The sequence below is a fragment of the Sus scrofa genome, chromosome 13, assembly GCF_054392235.1.
Source record: "Sus scrofa isolate SSC_HxYL_T2T_F1_AM1 chromosome 13, Sscrofa_HxYL_maternal_Yorkshire_Landrace_v2.0, whole genome shotgun sequence".
NCBI lineage: Eukaryota > Metazoa > Chordata > Mammalia > Artiodactyla > Suidae > Sus > Sus scrofa.
In genome coordinates, this window is record NC_139395.1 from 59815768 (window position 1) to 59837581 (window position 21814).

Here is a 21814-nt window from a genome sequence, read left to right on the forward strand (position 1 = left end):
CTCCAGGAAAAAGACTTTAGACTGTTGATGCTGAAGATGATGTAAGACATTGGAAATAAACTGGAGGCAAAGATGGATAACTTACAGGAAACACTGACCAAAGAGATACAAGATATGAAACTTAAACAAGAAGAGATGCAAAATACAGTAACTGAAATAAAAAACTTACTGGAAGCAGAATACAGGAGGCAGAAGAACGAATAAGCGAATAAGCGAGGTGGAGGACAGATTAGAAGAAATTACGGATGCAGAACAGAAAAGAGAAAAAAGATTGAAAAAATGAAAAGAGTCTCAGGCAACTCTGAGACAATGTTAAACGCAACAACATTCGTATTATAGGGGTGCCAGAAGGAGGAGAGAGAGAGAAGGGGACAGAAAAAATATTCCAAGAGATAATAGCTGAAAATTTCCCTAACATGGGAAAGGAACCACTCACTCAAATCCAGGAGGCACAACGAGTACCACATAAAATAAACCCAAGGAGAAACACACCGAGACACATAATAATCAAACTGACCAAAATTAAAGACAAAAAGAAAATCTTGAAAGCAGCTAGGGAAAAGAAACAAGTAACATACAAGGCAACCCCAATAAGGTTATTGGCAGATTTTTCAGCAGAAACTCTGCAGGCCAGAAGGGAGTGGCATGATATACTTAACATGATGAAAGGAAAAAACCTCCAACCAAGAATACTCTACCCAGCAAGGCTCTCATTCAGATTTGAAGGAGAAATCAAAACCTTCACAGATAAGCAAAAGCTGAGAGAATTCAGCAACACTAAACCAGCCTTACAACAAATACTAAAGGAACTTCTCTAGGCAGAAAAGACAAGACAGCAACAGGAAACAAAAATTCCGCAAATGACAAGGCTCACCAGTAAAGGTATATATACAGTAAAGATACGAAATCATCCATGCACAATTATACCACCAAAATCAGAAATCATGAGAAGAGGTGGGTACAAATGCGGGACACCAGAGATGAACTTGCAATTAAGAGAACAACAACTTAAAACAATCTCACATACATATAGACTCTTATATCAAAACTTCAGAATAACTGCAAACCAAAAATCTACAATTGATACGCAAACAAGGAATCTCTGGAGAGGAAATACATCTCATCGTAAATAAGTGCATAATCCACCATGAAGGAGGTCATTTGACATCATTCTTGGAATGCTGAAGTCTTCTTAGATCTGATTCTGATTTCCTCTCCATCAAAGAACTTATGATAATTATAATTAAATAATGCCACTATACAATTAAATAATACAGTTCTACAATTGTATTATTAATAACCATTTCTCTCCATGGTACAGTGTAAAGTCTATAATGTCTTGTTTATCACATCACCTAGAATGGTGTAATGCCTTTATTGTAGAATCAATGAGATGGAACAAATTGTGAGGACATATTTATATAGTTACACTGTTTTTTAACCAACTTATGCATTTTATATTTTACTTATTTTCAGAGGGTGTATTATTTTTGTTATGCTTACCAGTTGTTATTCTTTTTACTATGCTATATAAAATATTTAATGGTATATAAGGCTTTTTTCTTTGTAAATTTTAGTTGCATAATATAACAATTTAATATAATGCTAATTTTTAAAGAAAAATTGAAATGTAATAGATAAAGTTAAGTAGTAAAGATGAAAGCCATAAAATTGGGATAAAGTATAGAATAAATTTCCTATTTGTCTCAGCATATTTTCCATTCCACTTCTCCAGTGGGAATCACTTAATCTGTTTCTTAAGATTCATGTTATAATAATCTGTGTGAATGTAATTGTGTATAAATGTATGTATTTTATTCCGTAAAAAAATAAAAAAAAAAATAAATGGCTGGCTGACAAAACTATTTGCTCTCCAAGGACAAATGTACATTCAAGTATCCAAATATCCAAATATTGCTGTGGGCCTAGATGAACTGAACTCTGGCAACCCAGCTTCTATAAAACATCTGATCAGTATGGTTTACAGAAGAAGCTTTCCACTATCTTTGACATGGCCTCCACTGAAATAAACATGATACAGAAATCCACAACCTTTCAAGAAGATTCCCCAAAAGAGGAGATATAGTCTGTCTGCATTAATATGAATGAATCAGTCACCTTTGTTCACCTGCACTGTGTTCCAAGACCCAGCTCCCTTGAGAAGCTGGTTTCTTGGCCTCTTTCTCAAGCCTAATTTATTCTTTGTTGATTGATTCATGAGACATTATTGAGCATCTACTATGTGCCAAGTCTTCTCTTAAACACTGAGGATGTGGTATTACAGAAAACAAACAGACTTCCTACTTTCCCAGACGTTTTCTCCTAGTGAAAGATGGTAATCAATAATTAAATAAACAAATAAATAAGCAAGAATTAATTGGGTTAGAAGAAGTACCAAAAACCCCGTATCTCTCTCCCACGTGCACATACACACACCACCACCAGCACCACCACCACAACAGCAAAATAAAGGGTAATGTGAAAGAGAGTGGGGAGAGAGGGTGTCTTAGGTCTGGTAGTCAGGGAAGAAGGACACTCTCAAGAGTGGACAGTAGAGCTAAGGATCCAATGACAAAGGAACAGAGTAGGCAAAGATCTGTGGAAAGACTGTTCTAGGCAGAAGAAATAGCAAGTGCCGAGGTATACAAGACTATGGCTGAGGAGTAGGGAGGGAGAGAGTGGGAATGAGATAAAAATAAAAGGGCAGATGGGAGCCAGGGCAGAGAAGACTTTGAAATCATGGTAAAGGTTGGAGTTTTAGGAGTTCCTCTCATAGCTCAGTGGTTGATGAACCTGACTAGTATCCATGAAGATGCGGGTTCGATCCCTGGCCTTGCTCATTGGGTCAAGGATCCGTCATTGCCATGAGCTGTGATGTACGTTGCAGATGAGGCTTGGATTCTGCGTTGCTGTGCTTGTGGTGTAGGCCAGCAGCTGTAGCTCTGATTCCACCCCTGGCCTGCGAACCTCCATATGTCACAAGTGTGGCCCTAAAAAGAAGAAAGAAAGAAAAAAAAAAAGTTGGAGTTTTACTTGAAGCCTACTGGACAATGATTGAAATATTTTTCTTGAATGAGAGTTACGATCTCATTTATACTCTGAGTAGCTCAATCTAGATAACAGGTTTCTCAAGATAAGAGGAAAAGCAAGGAGATCTCTTGGGGGTCTCACAGTGGTCCAGGTGAGAGATGAGGGGAGGAGGACAGTAGAATGCTAATGCCTTATCTGAAACGAAGCAGGAAACAGGAACAGCTTACCCCAACAGGAGAGCAGAATCAAACCAACAGTCTTAGAACATTATCTAGTCAAAGTTGCCCCCAAAAGCTCTTTGGGAATCATTCAGTGGAAACTATTCAATTTAAACATGAGAAAACCTAGAGTTCCCTGGTGGTGCAGTGGGTTAAGAACCCAGCGTTGTCACCACTGTGGTTCATGTCGCTGTGGTGGCACAGGTTTGATCCCTGGCCCTGGAATTTCCACATGCCTGAGGCAAGACCAAAAATTTAAAAATAAAAAAGGTAAATACAAAAAAACCTAAACATGGATAAATGAAGGGACATGCTCAGCCTCACCGAGCAAACCACTCACAATCCCAAGAATGAGCCTCACATTGCCTATCTTCCAGGGGGCTGAATATGGTCAAGTCCACCCAGAAAGAAGCCAAGCCTGGGTGGCTAGTAGACCCCTGTCTACACCTGGGGTTCCCAGTCTCTGTGGTATGAATCTGAGGACTGGGAGGAGCAGTGGAGTTATTTCAGAGTTCATGTAGCCATATATGGATTGTACACACCCTTTGGCTGAATAAATAAAAGTGTAAATGCTGCCATGTGGCATCGAGAACAGAGAGGTTAACAGCTTGATGCCTGGCATCCAGCTAAGTTGAAATCTGGGCTGCGCCAGTTATTGACTGTGTGCCTTGGATAAGTTACTTAACTCTTTGGGTCTTGGTTCCCTCTTTGGTTAACTGGAATGAAGATTGTAACTCTTTGCAGTTTTGTGAGGTCCACATAGGATAACACACTTGTACAAAAAAGAACAAAAATCTTAGCATAGTACATGACACAAGCAGATACTTCAAGACATGATTGCCTTGGAAGACAAAACTTCTTTGCTTTCAGTAAAAACAGGGCTCTTAACATTCAAAATGAATGAAAATGCCTCATTTGCCCTCTAAAGATATGCTTAGGTATGGTTCTGCCCCACAGGTGTGTGGCTGGACCCGTGGCCTCTTAAACCCAGCTTTAATGCTATGGGTGCATCTTTCATTCATTTATCCCACAAATGTTTACTGAATGCTAACAGAAATGCCTGGTGGTTCCTAGCCTTTTTTTTTCCTGCTTTGACTGTGTTCATTTGCTTAATTTACTCCCCTGAGTGACTTCTCTCCTTGAAATGCAGTGATTTTTCACTTGGCAGGTGAGAGGTGGCAGAGAGGGGAAGGGATGTGGAAGGATGAGATTCCCATCAGAATTTCAAAGGGGCCACATACAGTTGGAAGCTCCCACCAGTATTCTGGAGCATTCTGTGTGAGAGGCAGGCACATGGCAGGAAGAGGAGAGAGGGGGCTGGAGGATGCTGAGCCCCGATCACATGTGCTTTGAAAGCACTGCCTTAGCTGTTTGTAATGTGTTCCTCTCCAGTCCACCAACAGCTCTGTGAGGAGTTATTATGCCCATTTCACAGAGGACACACTGAGGCTTGGAGACTTTGTGGTACTCCCCGCATCACATGACAAGTCAGTGGAACCCAGGTTGCTTGACAACTCATCAGGCTTGGTTTATTTGGTCCCCCAGGCTCCTCGAGTTGTTGCTGTGTGTTTAGAGAGGGAAGAAAAGAAAGAAGGAGCTGGTGACGCGGATGCTTGGTGCGGTGGTGCCAGTGCTGGTGTGTGTGCAGGAGAGAGAAAGGGAGAGGGACCTAGAGAAAGACTCAGGACAGATTCTGAATTAATAATGACCAAGATAAAGCCTGGCCAGCCCAGGGGAGTATCAGTCAGGCCATCACCAACCACATGAAAGATAAAGCAGAGACGCCAGGGCCAACCTCACACGCTTCCTGTACTGAGTGGAATCCTGAAATGAGGAGCAAAGAGGGGAAGAAGCTTGTGGATTTCTTCCTCCTTTGCTGTGCTGTTGCCCTCTGAGGGAAGGGGCCTTCAGGAAGCCAGTGTGGGGAGAGCCTCTAACCCATGGGCAGCCTCTCCATGAATCCCGTCCCAATCCCACAAAACATGTTGCCTCAGGATGTTTTCAGCCCTTGGAACTCGTCCGCTCATCTCCCTCCTGCAAAGGCCTGTTTGTAGATAAAGCAGACCCAGGTCTTATGGAAACCTCTGTCATCTTTTTGATTTTCAGATTTGGCCGGGGAGACTTGAAGTCACACTCCTGGGACAAATAATCTACCAAGTCCTCATTCTTCCCTTCCCCAGTTGCCAGAGCTTGAAAAGCCCGTCTCCCGGCACCACCACCTTAATGATTATTTATGGATGGTGTGTGGCTTTCCCAAGTGGGAATCAGGCATAACATCCATGCATTTCCATAAAAATGAGGGCCATTTTTTAAACAAACATATACATATGTCCTTAATCTATGCAAATCTATTCACAAGGATTTTATAAATCCACCGCTTCCCACCCTCACCCTGGACACAGAAGATCCCAGCTCCTTTTTCTTTCCCATTTTGTTTTTAAGCACAGGGTTGAGAGAGGAGGGGGCTTGTGGAGTCAAGGGGGAAATGGTTCTCCCTGGGTGGTGCAGCCAGCTTTGCGCAAAGCCAGCGGTCCTGCACTTGCAGTTGGGAGCAAAGAGCCAAGTGTGGGATGGTAACCACCTCCCGCAAAGCAGTCAGCCTCTCACCAGAGGGAAGTATCAGGTTGCTGTACTTCGGCTGTGGGTTGTCACTGTCTAATAATATGACCGTCTTGCCATCTCTCTGCAAATAAGGCAGAAGCTGCTACCTGATTGGTATAACATCTCACTTACCCTCCTCATTGATTTTCTTGTTCTCCTCCTTTGCTTCATAAAAAGAGGGACCAGTGGCTGGTGCTGTGGACAGAGACGCTTGGTTTTTAGTATGAGACAGCCTCTGTTTTCTTTCAGGAGAGGGAAGTTGGATTATCAATTCTTTTGTAAATGTGTATGGTGATATTTGCTCCGGTAAGTTTATATCTCTCTTGATTTACAGCTCTGTGTGTGTGTGTGTGTGTGTGTGTGTGTGTGTGTGTGTGTGTGTTTTCATAGACACATTTAGGCTGTACAGTCACTTATCTTTCCAAATACCATTTTTTGAGATATTTGGTGATAACGTCTTTTTTTTTTTTTTTCACTTTCCTTGCTTGTATTCATATGTTTCAGCCGAAGAGCTGTGCTGTGTGATAGTGTGTCACTTACCGTAGTTGTTGAAGGATGTGCCAGGTTTCTTTGAACAGAGTAAGGAAACTATTTAAGCGAACTTATATTTGGCTTCATAAAAATGTAATGTCATTCTGCCTCCCACCAGGAGTGTTTAATATCTTAAGTATATTCATTGTGCCATAACCTGCATACCATTTTAATTAAAGTTTCTTCCTCGGCATCAGACCAAGAATTTCTTAAACTCTAGAAATAGGTACTAAATACTGTATACTGTGCCAAAAGGGGTGTGCTAATTTCATGAGGTCTGTAAATCAAGGTAGGATGGATAAGATGAGTTTCCTCTAAGATCAGGTTCATGCGTCTTTAAAAGAACTGAATCTAGGGAAAGTATTTAGATCATTAAAGTAAATCTCCAGCATTCCATGAAAAGATATAATCACAAGTGGCTGTTGCTTCCCTTCTCTCTTTCTTTCCACTGTGTATTTGTGCCACCATCTGTCAGATGCCCAGCCCTGGCTGTTGTGTTTCTATATCTGAAGCTGATCAAGAGAAAAGTTGCTGTTATTAAATTCCAACTAGTGTAAAACCACGATCTGCTTATCACTGCTAATAATGATTTTTAAAAGCATTACCTGGTTAACTGCTTTGTTTTTATTTTTTTCCGGAGAGTGTTAGAGGGTCTGAATTCTTTACTGTTAATTCAAGAGTCTGAGAGAAAGTTTATTAATATAATTATCCTAGTCAGAAATGATAAGGTGATTAAGTAATTTCTCTAATAGAAACAAACTGAGGCTTTCATCTCCTCTTTTTGTTACACCATCAACAAATCTGTATAGTCTTTTTCATGATGAAAAAGAGGATATTTTTATAATGAAGGTTAAAGGCACTGTTGACTAAGAAGCAAGAGGAGATCTGGTTATATATTTTCTGGAGATTTTGAAAGTAAAGTTGGGAAGGTCATGTATGCCTAGACCTCTTAGGCATAGAATCTTTTTCAGAAAAGCAATGATTCAGATCCTGAAGTGGTCTGGGGCATCTCATGGGAATACAGTGTCTAGGAATCTAGGGATGTGGTCCTCATGTCTGTTTCTTTGGGGAATTCTGCCCCTCGCACCCTTTGCAAGATGGAATGAAACTTCTCATTCAGAGAAACAGAATTTTGAATCCTGGTTAATCTAGTTTAGCCTCAAAAAGTTCTATTTCAACAAACCCATCTGAGCTCACGTTGCCTCTTATGGTCCCAATAAGCATGTACCTAATAACGGCCTTCGATGCCATAAACCCTCACTGGAACCAAGTGATCCCTAGTTGATGGTTTCTTGAAGAAAAAAAAAAAAAAACAAAAAACTTTTATCCTTGGGCCGTTGGCATTTACTGCCAAGTAAACTCAACAGCTCTGATCATTCATCTCTGTCTCACCCACACTCACTCCCCCAACATCCCTTAATATTTTTGTCTCCTTTCTCTTTACCTGGCTGTTGTAACAGGATATATACAAAGTTTTTAGTTCTAAATGGAGTTTATCATCCTCTCAAGCTGTTTAGTAATATAAATTAATGAAAATGTGAGAGGGGAGTGGACCCCTGCTGGTGAAACATCTGTCTTTTCCTCCAGGTTGCCAGTTTGCAAAACTGTTAGGGCTCCAAGCATGCTTGCATGCACAGATGTCCTAAGGGTGATGGGGCACCTGTATCTTGAAGAGGTCAAGACCTTTTGTGTGACTTAGGATTAGTGTGCCTGGTCTTAAAAGCATCACTTTGGAAAAGTCCAGAGTGCCATAGCCAAAAAAACCGCTGTAACCTTTTCCAAGAAATAAAAACCTGTGCCATGTTGGGGAGAGTAACAAAGAAAATTTTTATTTCACCATGAGACTGTTTAATCTTTTTAGCAAGATGAAGAATGCATTTAGTGAGTATCTACTGTATGCCTGGCACTATGCTAAGCATTTTACATGGTTCATTTCCTTCCATCTTCACAAACACCCCAGGAGACAGATAACATGACCTCCCTGTTTCACAGATAAGAAAACAGAGACAGAGGGCAAGTGTGTGATTTGTTTGAGGCAACACAGTGATGATGATGAAGCTCAGAGCCAGGCTAGCTCATTCCAGAGTCAAGCTCTTCACTTCTCCCCTCAGCCAGGATCTCACATCATCAGTACAATCTACAAACAACTCCAAGGCTGCAGTGATCTACAGGGGCTTCCAATAACACACCATATTTCATGAGTGCTTTTCCCCTCCTGAAGCTGCATAGGACCCTTCTTCGCAGACTGTGCTTTTGTGACTCCAAGCTAATTATGCATTTGAAACTAGAGAACAGGTATTATATTTCCACACAACTTGGGCAGCTCAAAAAATGTGGATAAGAGGAAAAGGAGCCAGCCTAGCAAAAACTCTATGCAAAGGTGGCTAAGTTAAAATAGCTTTTTTAATTGAGCAAAAGAAATCCATCCCTTTGAGTTTTAGTCTTTTGAGCCTACAGTCAAAATAAAGATGTGACAATAACACAAATATCCATACTTCAAGGTATCTGGCTTGTCACTGATGCAAAATATAAAAAGCAACTGCTACTGAATTGATGTATTTATGGAGAATTTGTAGAATTCTTACTTTTTTTTTTTTACTCACTCCTAGTATGATTTTCGTACACCCTTTAGACATCTGGAAAGGGCTGAGGTGGTGCTTCAGGTAGAGTATTGCAAAGTGTCTATACCACCTGGGTAATTAAAAAATAAAAACAGCTGCCAATAAGGATGCTGAGAAGCGTGACAAAGTTGAAATTCAGGATCCCCAGATGCATTCTTTTGCACCTGAGCACTGAACTCCCCATTTGAAAGCCATTTAAGCCAATACAATTCAAATAGATCTTTTAGGAGGAAAATGTGACTGACATAGAATCAATGTTTGAAATGTCTTCTCCGCTGGCAGTTTGCAGACTAGAGGCAGGGCCCACCCGTTGCAAGGTGAGTCTGTGAGATGCTGCGTTTCCTTCCCTAAGTGAGAGAGAAAGGATGTTGAGTGATGAAAATGTTATTAGAGGATAGAACCTAGCCGAGGGCATTCTTGCCATATTTCACCCCAAACCAGAGGGATCTAAAACCATGAATGAACCAACAAACAAAAACAACCCATCACAAATCGGGAGCATTAAAAGTCAAGTTTTGAACTATTGACACAAGATTGACTTCTTGGTGTGGTCAGCTGCATCTAATAGCAATAGCTTTTGAGTTCCCTCTGGTGTAGTCAAGAGTTCAAAATGCAACATTCAGTAAGTTAGGTTTCCAGAATGGTCATCTTTTTTTTGTCAGAGGTTGGTAACTTATTGATTCTCTATTACCTCTTTTTCTTGCTCTTGAAAAAAATAATAGTTGGGTGGTTTAATCAGAGAGTATGGTTTTAGAGCCAGTCAGGATAAAGAAATTTAAATCAATCTGCCTTTTCCAACAGCATTTATGAGAATTTTTAAATATATTAATAGTGATCAAATGGGCACTTTTACTTTAATGAAATATGTTGTATTCAGCCCCCATGTTCATCCAATATAGGCATATCCTTTAAAACTAAGCTTAGAGACAATTTTAGAAAGTTTGTAATTCATCAGTTTCCCTCTCTAAGATAGAGCTTTCTTCCTAGAGGTGACCAAATCCAAAATAAATCATAGTACAGATTGTATTTCATCTTACCTGTGTTTCCTTCTGCCTTTTCTTTGGCTGTGGATGTGTGTAATTGAACACGTTGATCCATAAGAGCTTAAAAATGATCTGTTAAGTATGGAGACAGCATCTGGTGTTAAGACAGAATGAGTGTTGGACGAGGCTTGAATTCGTTATCAAACATTGTAAGCTGGTGTACAAACAGTGCTGGTGGTCCTTTTCCATCTTTGTCTAAGAAAATGAAATCAGGGAGGTTGTCAAGCCCAAAAGGAGCACATGAAGGCTTCAATCCTCTAGAAGAGGCTTTAGGTCAGTGATGTGTCTTGAAATGTTTAAAGATTAAGGGTGAGTCGAAAATGGAAACACCTCAGTCTCTCTGCAGACTAATGGATCTGCATAATTAATATATTTTACAGTGATCATTTTTAAACACAGATTTTAGCCAGAAGTCCTAATGGAAAATGGTTCCTGGGCACCTTCAGATGCATTCCACTACACTTTCTGGAAAACTTATTCCCAACACAGGGCATTAATTCACTGTGGAGCTTTGGATTGGCCAATATAATTGGGTAATCATGTCATTTGGGATCCTTTAGGGACTGGCATGTTGGGCTTATTGATGATCCCCATGTGACTTCTTTATCCATGCTTACAAGAATCTTTAAATCCTCCCAAATTACCATGCATTGTCTCCCTCTAGGCTTTCTGGCAATGATATGACAAATATTTTAGGCTTGTTTTATTTCTGGTACAGTATGGCTTTAAGAACATTTGTGCCCAATATAGATTATTACTGCAAGGACTTTTTTTATCTTTCTTTTTTGGTCATCCCACAGCATATGGAGTTCTCAGGCCAGGGATCAGATCCGAGCCACAGTCTCAACCTAAGCTGCAGCTGTGGCATCACTGGATCCTTAACCCACTGTGCTGGACCAGGGATTGAACCTGAGTCCCAGCACTCCCAAGGCACCATTGAACCCATTGCACCACAGCAGGAACTCCTACATGGACTTTTTAAATCACCATATTGACATCCACCTCTGAATGATTAACCTATCTAGCTTTGGATCTCCTTAAGGAAGGAAGATGGATATAATTTGGCATCCCAATTGCCTTCCTGTAAGAATGAATGGTTGACACCAAAAATCTTTTTTTTTATTTGGGAGCAGATTTGAGGGAAAGATTGGAGTGTTAATGTCACCAGGCTATTCTTTCATTCATGCACTATTTAAGGATGCCTGCCATGTGCCAGATACCATTCTGGACGTGGGAGATACCATGATGAACAGATAGACATAATATCTGCACTCTCAGAACTAAATGCCTTCATTTTCCATTTTCTCATCTAAACCTAGTTTCTTTTTCATGGCCCAGGATGTGTCTTTTTAAAAGCATAATTGAACTGTTCTAGTAAGACATTTGCAGGAAATATGTGCTTTTGGTTCTGTCTGTTCATGCTCAGTGAAGGAACGAAAGTGAATCCATTTATTTACTGATGTGATTACTGTCTGGCTGAAATGGAATGGTCTGAAGGGGGGAGCTAGGGGAGGTCTTGCAGGTGTCTTCTAAGCATTATTTATTACTCTCAGGCATCCTTGGATTTGATAGGCTATTCTCATGCTTGCCTGTGCTGGGAACGGACTGAAAGGGAAGAATCTTCAACAGGATATAAAAGTAAAGAAAATAGAAGAATAAACAGAGAGTGTGCCTAGAGGACATAAGATTTTCACTGGCAATATGAATTAGACCTAATTGGCATTATCAGGTTTTCTCTGTGTGTTCATTCAGTCATTCATTTATTCTGCAAATATATTCATAAATATATTTGAATTCAATATATATAGTGTCCACTTCGTGTCAAGTATAGCACTAGGTGCTAGAGCACTTGAATAAGTATGATATATTAGTTTCTAAATTCATCCAACTTCTAGGAAGCCAGGATTTCTTAGCTTGGACACTATGAACATTTTGGTCTAGAAAATTCATTGATGTGGGGGCTGTTTTATACATTGCAGGATGATGCTAAACGCAGCATCCCTGACTTCTACCCACTAGATGTCAGCAGCAAACTGCCCCCCACCCCGACCCCGCCAAGTGGTGAGAACCAGAATTCTCTCCAGACAATGCCAAACATCTCTTCATTAAAATCTTGCAAGAAACTGAGTAATTAGCACCAGCTCTGACTGAGTCTTCCCTGCACATTTTTACTTTTCTACTTTCAGATACTCTGCTGCATGCTTTGCTCCAGGATTTTTGAGTGGTTCTCCCCACATATTCTGTACAACTTGTCTAATAAAGACAAGTAAATCTTCTTTAATTCTTTTTCTTTCTTTCTTTCTTTCTTTTTTTTTTTTTTTCGTCTTTTGTTTTTTGAGGGCCACACTCACGGCATATGGAGGTTCCCAGGCTAGGGTCTAATCAGACCTGCAGCTGCCAGCCTACGCCACAGCCACAGCAATGCCAGATCCAAGCCATGTCTGTGACCTACACCACAGCTCAAGGCAACACCAGATCCTTAACCCACTGAGCGAGGCCAGGGATCGAACTCACAACCTCATGGTTCCTAGTCAGATTTGTTTCCACTGTACCACGATGGCAACTCCTTTATTCTTTCTTTTTTTTTTTTTTTTACTAGTCTGTCCTTTACTTCTCCTTAACACTTTACCAGGTTCACTTTCCCTACAGAGCCTCATTAGATTCCAGCAATCAACAAATGAGGTGATACTAAAATATAACCTTTTAAGAGATGAATCAATGGAAGTTTAGAATCCTTATTTGCCTACCTTCTTGCAACTAATAATGGATAGGACCTAAATTCACACTCATGTGTCCTGACTAAAAATATCTGATGTTCTTCTATAGTATTATAAACTTTAATGAGAAAACAAAAATATGTTTAAAGCACACTCTCTCTTGGAGACTGTTTTGGAAATAATGGCAGTGTAGCAGTGTCTGGAGGTCCACAGGCTTGACTCCTTACTCAATATTTTTAACCAGGTTGTTTTGAGCTCTTAGGGTTTCCTCAGTAGTTCAGGGAACGTGGACCCATATATCAAAAGAGCCACAGGAAGCCTTCAAGATGGGTAGAGTGGATAGGGCATGGCTTATGAAGTTTAGATGCACCTACGGTATGAGTCAGCGTGCCAGCAGGAAAAGATAACTTCCTCACACCATCGGACCATTTCCTGGTGACGGTGAAACATTAAAACTTAATTTTGTTAAGTTATGAAACTGAGATCCCAAAAGGTGAGTTGTATTTCTCCAGGCCTCATGGTGAATTCCATACAGAAGGATAAGAGCAGGGCTCAGTGTACTTCCAGCCCAGTGAGCTGAGGAATCATTGCCGATGGAGAAAGGCCAGTTTATGGATCTGGCACATACCAGAAATGGATTTTTAAAATAGTGGTAGACATTAAAGACAATAGTAGTTTGCAATAGTGCTTATCATGCATGCACCTGAGCTTGGGTAGATGCATGGCTTTCCAAGAGAGGGCCTCCACCTTACCTGAACCCGCATCCTTGATCATCTGATGAACTGTTAAAAGGATAAATTAGAAGTTTGGGACTACATAAACACACTCCTCTATATAAAATGGATAACCAACAAGTACCTACTGTATAGCATATGGAATTATACTCAATATTTTATAATAATCAATAAGGGAAAAGAATATATAATGTATATATATGTATATATATGTGTGTGTGTATATATACATATATATGTGTGTGTGTGTGTGTGTGTGTGTGTGTGTGTGTGTGTGTATGAATCAGTTGGCTGTGCACCCAAAATGAACCCAACATTGTAAATGACTATACTTCAATTAAAAATAAGAATAAACCCTCTTGCACTGTTGGTGGGAATGTCAACTGGTACAGCCACTATGGAGAACAGTTTGGAGATAACTTAGAAATCTATACATAGAACTTCCATATGACCCCGCAATCCCACTCTTGGACATATATCTAGACAAAACTCTACTTAAAAGAGACACATGCACCTGCATGTTCATTGCAGCACTATTCACAATAGCCAGGACATGGAAACAACCCAAATGTCCATCGACAAATGATTGGATTCGGAAGAGGTGGTATATATACACAAAAAGAATGACATAAAGCCATTTGCAGCAACATGGATGGAACTAGAGACTCTCATATTGAGTGAAATGAGTCAGAAAGACAAAGACAAATACCATATGATATCAGTTATAACTGGAATCTAATATCCAGCACAAATGAACATCTCCACAGAAAAGAAAATCATGGACTTGGAAAATAGACTTGTGGCTGCCTAATGGAAAAGGGAGGGAGAGGGAGGGAGTGGGAGGGATTGGGAGCTTGGGGTTATCAGACACAACTTAGAATAGATTTACAAGGAGACCCTGCTGAGTAGCATTGAGAACTATGTCTACATACTCATGTTGCAACAGAACAAAGGGTGAGGGAAAAAAATGTATACATGTAAGGATAACTTGATACCCTTGCTATACAGTGGGAAAAAATAAATTAAAAAAATAATATTAATAATTTTTAAAGAAAAGATATCTGTAACTATTGAGACCCTTGGCACTTTTGCCAAGATATCCAAGATACAAGACCATTCAAGCCTATTGCTCTGGCAGAGCACTGTTTTCTGCCTGCATTGTCTGAAACAACTGAACTTAGAATGAGAGGAAATAGATCCATATTCCACTTAGGGATATTCATGGTCTTAGACAAATCATTAGCTTTCTCTGGGCCTCAGTTTCTTCATTTGTAAAATGGAGATCATTAATCCCTTCCCAGAGTTTTGGAGAGGATTGCTTCCATAAATGATATGGGAAAACCCTTTTAAGACCACATAGACCTAGACAATCATATCATTATTTCTTTCCCTCTGTAATCAAAGTTCAGACTGCTATCAGTTTTCATTCGGTGCTCTTGATGAGTGCATGAGGTTAGAGGAAATGCCTCCCCATCTACCGAGAAAATGACTGTATTTATGGGATGGGTCTGAAGGAGTCTAGAAATGCTTTGATGGGTAATTCCATCTCAAGGGGAGATTTATATCCATATTATAAATTGCAGAGACAGAGTATCTTCACCGAAGAATAACTGTAATAAAACCAAACGTAATATGGATAAAGCAGTTCCCTATGATCAGCTCATCTCAAGGCATGCTTCTATATTTTCCTTTCTCCTTCCTCAGAACCCTTTCACTGCCATCTGTCCAGGCATAACACATTTGCTGTGGGGTCTTGGAGGAGGGGATTGACATGACCTCTGACCTTAACCCTCTCCTCTCTCCAGATGATTCCAAAAGCCCCTTGGAGAGCTGACAAATTCCAATTTTTTTCCTCCTCCCTAAGGATCCAAACTCAGGAAAAACATCTTGCTGGCTGCCCTGGGTTTCTCATTAGCCCCAGATGCAGGAAATTCAAAGGTTTCTCACTTCTCATATTTTATTCACCTCAAAGCATCTCCCAACACATTTCGTTGGAAAACTCAGTTAGCTCATATTTTTTCCAAGAGCATTATCTGCTGGCAGTCCCCTGCCAGACTCCTTCTCTTCAACTCACCTCTGGTATTTATAAATTCCTCATCATCCGAAGAGTTTGGAAGACACATCATCTAACCCTCCCCAGACCAGTTCCCCAGTGTGCCTACCTTTCTACTCCCACTGCCTCTAAAACCCTAAGAGTGTTTCTCACACCTTTTTTCCCCTATGGATCTCCTCAGGAAGCAAGAATGTTTTCTCAGTCATTTATTTGCTCATCCATTCATTCATGTATGTTTCTGCTGTATTTATTGAGCCAGTAAACACCTGGCCACTATACAGCCAGGCCTCGTGTTAAGGTTTAGGATACAGAGGTGACTAAAACTGATGTAGTCCCTACTCTCCTAAGATTTGCAGTCTAGTGGGGGAAGAGGCAATTTAAAAATTCCTCAAAAGTGAGTTAATTACCATTGTAGTAGGTGCTAAAAATAAAGCTAAGCCATCTTAGGTACTAATTATGTGATAGGCACAGCTCGTGTATTTCATGCATATTAATTCATTTAATCCTCGTAATAACCCTTTAAGGGAGTTCAAAGAGGGAAGGATTAGAGCCCATAAAATCCTGAAGGGCATAGTCTCCTTTCATAAATCTAAGAATATGGGAATGAGGGTCACACAGCAGGACAAGATGCTAAGAGTTCACATAGCTGACGCTGATGCAACACTTACTGCTTACCCTGTGCTCTGCACGTCCCTAGGTCTGCACCTTCACAGCAGCATCCTGAGGGGTCACTGTTATTATTTTCATGATGGGGAAAAGAGATGTAGAGACCCTGAGCTTCTTGTCCAAGGTCACACATTTTATAAGTGATGTTTCTGAAACTATAGCTTAGGTGTCTTTGACCCCAAGCCTGGGCTCTTAAATGTAATGATAACTGAAAGGCTGATTAGGATATTCCTCATTTGGTTCATATTCTGGAAAATACTCTAGAATGGGAAGAAAGAGGATTATTTTAATGCATATGTGATTAAGAAATATAATGATTTATCTTGGAGTAAATCAGAGCTTGTGTGACGAGGAGTATTGCGTCCTTAAATATCCTTAAGCATATTTCAAGGGAGACAACCAGCTGCTTTTACAGCTTCCTATTCAAAGGATGGATTGAGGACCAGCAGCGTCAGTGTTACCCAGGAGATCATTAGAAAAGCAGAATCTCTGGTTCTACCCTAGACCTACAGAGTACTAAAGTCCACATTTAGTTGATCTCCACATAGTTCAGATGCGCAAGTAAGCATTAAAGCTCATCTCTAGAACAAGCTAAAAGATTGGGCCTCCAGATCTGCTCCTGATGCTAACTGACCAGTTGTTTGTCCTCCCCAGATTTTCTTCGCTCTGCATCCTTATGGGTAGAATTAGCATTGCCCCAGAGAATAAGAGCCCGAAGCTGTTGGGAAGATTCTATAGAAACTCTGAGTCTCTTTTTTACCTCTAGAATCATTTTTTCCTAGTGTGGTCCATAGACCACTTACATCAGAATCACTTGGGGATTTTATTTAAAATGATGCTTAGATTAAAAATAGACTTCTCAGGAGTTCTTGTCGTGGCTCAGTGGTTAACAAACCTGACTAGCATCCATGAGGGCATGGGTTCGATCCCTGGCCTCGCTCAGTGGGTTAAGGATCCATTGTCACGGGCTGTGGTGTAGGTCACAGACACAGCTCAGATCCCGTGTTGCTATGGCTGTGGTGTAGACCAGTGTGTGCAGCTCCGATTGGACTCTTAGCCTGGGAACCTCCATATGGCTGTGAGTGTGGCCCTAAAAAGACAAAAAGACCAAAAAAAAAAAAAAAAGTAGACTTCTCAGAGCAGCAGCAAATGCCAAAATATATAGTGTAATGATGTCCTCAAAACCAAGAGATTGTCAAATGAACACTGAGTATCCTTCCTGAGGTGTTTATCAGGAGCAAAGACACAGTAAAGACGTTATCAGACAAACATTAAATCACATTTAATTTTTACATTTCATTAATCCTTTTTGGGAGGAATTACCTCTGTGGAATGTATACTTTGGACCATCCAAACTTTGGTTTCAAATTCTGGCGCCCATTATCTACTAGCCATGTGACTTTTTCTTAAGTGACATACATCTGTGAAGTGAAGAAAGAATTCTCACTACTGAGGTTGTGAGGTTCTCGACAGTGTATACGTATATAGCATGTAGTACTGCACTAAATAAATTGTAATTCTTATAGTTGGTTGTTGAATGAAATATCATAAAATCACTTCTCTTAAATTATCTATACTGTCATAACATAATTATGAAATTATAGATTAGTTGCCATAAAGAAAAACCTACTTTCAATACTTTACAAGTGATATTTACCTTAATCTGGCATGTATATCTTATCATTTCATTCATTTATTTATTCATTCAACAAATGTTTATTAAGATTCTACTAACGGCAAGGAATTTTCCTAGGCATTGGAAATGCAGCAGTGTTATATGTTACTGAATAGGATAGAGATGGTGGGTGGTGGGGAGGGGAATAAACAAAGAGAAAAAAATGTCAGATAGTGGAGACATAGAAATCAGGCAGAGGGGATGGGCTGTTCTTTCAAACTTGTATTTTTTTTTTTTTGTCTTTTTGCCATTTCTTGGGCCGCTCCCACAGCATATGGAGGTTCCCAGGCCAGGGGTCGAATCAGAGCTGCATCTGCACCCCACACCACAGCCCACAGCAACACCGTATCCCCAACCCACTGAGCAAGGCCAGGGATTGAACCCACAACTTCATGGTTCCTAGTCGGATTCGTCAACCACTGAGCCACAATGGGAACTCCAAACTTGTATTTTTATAAATTGAATTAAAAAGTAACTTTATCAAGGGAAGCCTACAGAAAATTTTTAGACGTGTACATAACAATTTTCCATCTTGGTGAATTTTTGGATTTTCTCTTTAGGTTTTCTTGATAGTGAAGCCTATTTGAAAAACTTAAATTGGTTTGGGACTTGGTGAGCATTGGTACCACCTTTCTATCTTCCCACACTTGACAAAGTCATGTTCATTCCATGTGATATTAACAGTAACCTCAGGAAACGAATAGATTAATTGTGTATTGAATTTTCTATCGAGTGAGGGAAACTTTGACTCAGAAACACCATTTTCAGTTGACCAGGGGTTTACCATTGGTAAAGGCTGATAGAAAGACTCAAACTTAAATCCTCTCTCCCTGAATTCAGCATGGACTCTACCATAGTACCTCTTCTTATTTTACAGCCTCTACAAAGCCTCCATGAAATAAAGGTCAGGGCTCTAGGATATTGGTCTGCATTGTGACAACTTGTTGAGGTTATTTTAGGTTTCAGCTCTTACCATTGTCTAAATATGGTGCTGAGGATGAAAATGGGATAAATAACATAATGGCAAATGGAATTTATGAGGCATGGAGCATCAGCTATAAAACCATTTGGAAAATATGGAATTTTCCCAAGCAAATTTACTTATATTTTAGAATAACCTTTGTAAGCATTTTATTCCTAATACCTCTCTTTTAACAAATTCTGCTTAAAATTTAGGAAGAGTTTATTCTTACTCACTCAAAATTGGACTTATATCCTAGTGAATTCTACCAGCCAAACATTCAAATTACCTCGAAGATGTTACGTCCTTCCTTCTCACTCTCTTGCTAGTCCACAAACAAGGCTACATTCTAATAATGAAAATATTAGAGGGAATATGTGAAAAGAGAAGAACACCAGAACTGGCTTTAACTATTTTGTGAATCTTTCCAGCACAATTAGAGCACAACTGGGCTCCAATGGAGCCATGTCTACCTCTGGATCCTAGAACAGCCTCATTAATTTTCTTATCTTATTACATCGAGGTTAAAATCCACATTACCATGTTCAAACTCTGCTTGCTAGTGAAATAATGAAATTTTCTACTGTCATAATAGGTCACATCTTTGTTACTCACACACACAGTGCTATATTTCTTTCCCCCAACTACATATGAATATAAAATTTCCAAAACAATAGGAAACACCCAGCCTATTCAGCCATCCTAAAAACATAGTGCACATGGCTTGCTAATATTTGTGGCCCCAAAGTTCTGACAGGGAAGATATTTATCCAGAACTGTGTCAACTTAAGTATAATTAAAGATTATCAGTTAAAAAGAAAGCCGTTCATAAATAATGTAATGTGATTGAAGGGCAGTTTTCCCCACAATCATAATTTTTAAGCATCTTCTTTTAGTCTCATTTTTCCAGGTCCTCCAAGCTAAGAGCGATAGTTAATCATGGTTAGCCAGGGTGTCTGCCAGGTACAGGTGGGTTGGAGCTAGAAATCAAAACATATCAAGAGTAGAGAGGAACCTGGACATAAAGTTTCAGTCAAATTAGATGAATAAGCTCTACAGAGCTGATGGCCAACATTGCATTTTAGTCAACTATCATTTTTATACACTTAAAATTTATTAAGGGAGCAGATCTCATAGTAAGTGCTCATTTCACAATTTTAAAAAAATAAAGGAGTTACCATTGTGGTTTAGCACATTAAAGGACTCAACATAGTCTCCGTGAGGATCAGGGTTTAAACTCTGTCTTCGCTCAGTGGGTTAAGGAGTTGGTGTTACCATAGCTGCAGCTCTGATACAACCCCTAGCCTGGGAACTTCCATATACCACAGGTGTGGCCCTAAAAGAAAAAATAAAATTAAAATTAAAAAATACTTTTTAGAAAGTAGAGGGACCTGATGGTGTTAGCAAATAATAATGACATTTTATAGTTTGCAAACACAGTAGAAACTCTATGAAAAACCCTACTCATTGCACTTGTTGGATTAGTCACTGTTCTTTATTCCCTCTAAAAAATTGTTAATTCTTATGGCATGTAGAATTCTTGTGAAAAGTTGGTATAGTCAAGCTCTACTGAATCCACCAAGTGATTTGTACATTTATTCACACTGTGAGTGAGTTTTTCTAAACCTCAAAAGGCATGCCCCCTTTTTTCCTCTCATTTTGCTTTGTGTATAGCTGTAAGTGTATGTTCAAATAATCTCAATGCTAAAAGTCACTTGTTTTATCCTGTTTCCATTATATTGTTTACTGTGAAATAGACCTCAAATAGACCCTGTTCTTTTTGCTGTCACTCCCGAGTCTCTGTGTCATGGTTCTTAGCAGAGAGTAGACCTTCAGAAAATGTTGAATGAATAAGTGATGAGTATATAGAATTTGCTCTTTGAGCAGGAACATTGCATTGCACCAGGATCTTTAAACTCCTCAGGTGAACCAATTTCTCTTTGGTTTGGTTTTGTGGGTGTGTTTGTTTTTATTTATATGTTTGTGATTACCTTTTGTATATTTGATGTACAATGTTATATTAGCCTAAGGTGTACAGCACTGTAATTCGGTACTTTTACAGATTATATTCCATTGGAAGTTATTACAAGATCATAGCTGTAATTCCCTGTGCCATACAATATATCCTTGTTGCTTATCTATTTTAAACACAGTAGTTTATATTTCTTAATCTCATACCCCTAAGTTGCCCCTCCTCCCTTGCCTCTCCTCTTGGGTAGCCAACAGTCTCTTTGGGTTTGTTTGTTTGTTTTGTTTTCCCCTGCCTTAAAGTCATTTACCTCAATTCATCCCAAGCCCTATCCCAGCTGTTAAAACAGATTGGAGCTATCCACTGCCAATGAAGACCAAACACAAATACCAACAAAACTGCTTTTCATTTTCTGCCAGAATCAGCAGACCCAGGGGAGCTCCCCTCTTTGCTGCGGGACACCTCAACAGTGTGCTCACCTGGGCTATGTGAAGCCCAGGTGGGTGTCAGGTGGGCAGTGCCCTGGGCCTTTGCTTGTTTCTCCTTACCTGGAGCCATCATTCTCTAAGCTAAGAATGCCTTCTCTTGCTTCCCTCAAAGTACCTCTCCAGAAGTTATCTTAGGCTCTGATACATGCCCCAAACCCTCTTGTTTTTCCTCTCTCACAGAAGAATTAGCTTTCTGGTAAACCCCTCAGTGTTTTCTTTTTGAGTAAATTCTGACTTTCCAGAGATAGTTTTCAATTCCAGTTATGTTTTTTATTCTGACGACTTCAGTCTCTTGAACTGATATTTCCACTTAGAATGATCCCTTTTTATTATTTCATTTTTCTTCTTTAAAGTCCTCATAGGTCATTGTTTTTCCCCCTAGAACTTAAGGACATGTGAGAACCCACCAGTAGGCATAGCACAAGAAGCACAGAAGGCTCGTACATTAACAAGTTCTTTGGTGAAGTTCTTGCATCTACTAAAATAAATTAGGTCAAAATAAGATTG

At 39.8% G+C, this 21814-nt stretch overlaps 1 protein-coding gene across 2 annotated transcripts in view; it reads left to right on the top strand.

The window, feature by feature from the left end:
- The window catches only part of SYNPR (synaptoporin), a 323932-nt gene that overhangs the window by 150725 nt on the left and 151393 nt on the right, over nucleotides 1-21814 (top strand). Inside the window, exon 1 of one of the 2 annotated variants that reach the window (XM_084988847.1) lies at nucleotides 6001-6155. The exons of the other annotated variant lie outside the window; for it this stretch is intronic. Within the exon in view, the coding sequence (XP_084844973.1) occupies nucleotides 6132-6155 (24 nt within the window). The 5' untranslated portion in view covers nucleotides 6001-6131. Of the gene's footprint in view, nucleotides 1-6000; nucleotides 6156-21814 lie in introns of those variants that run through there. 2 annotated transcript variants of the gene reach the window in all.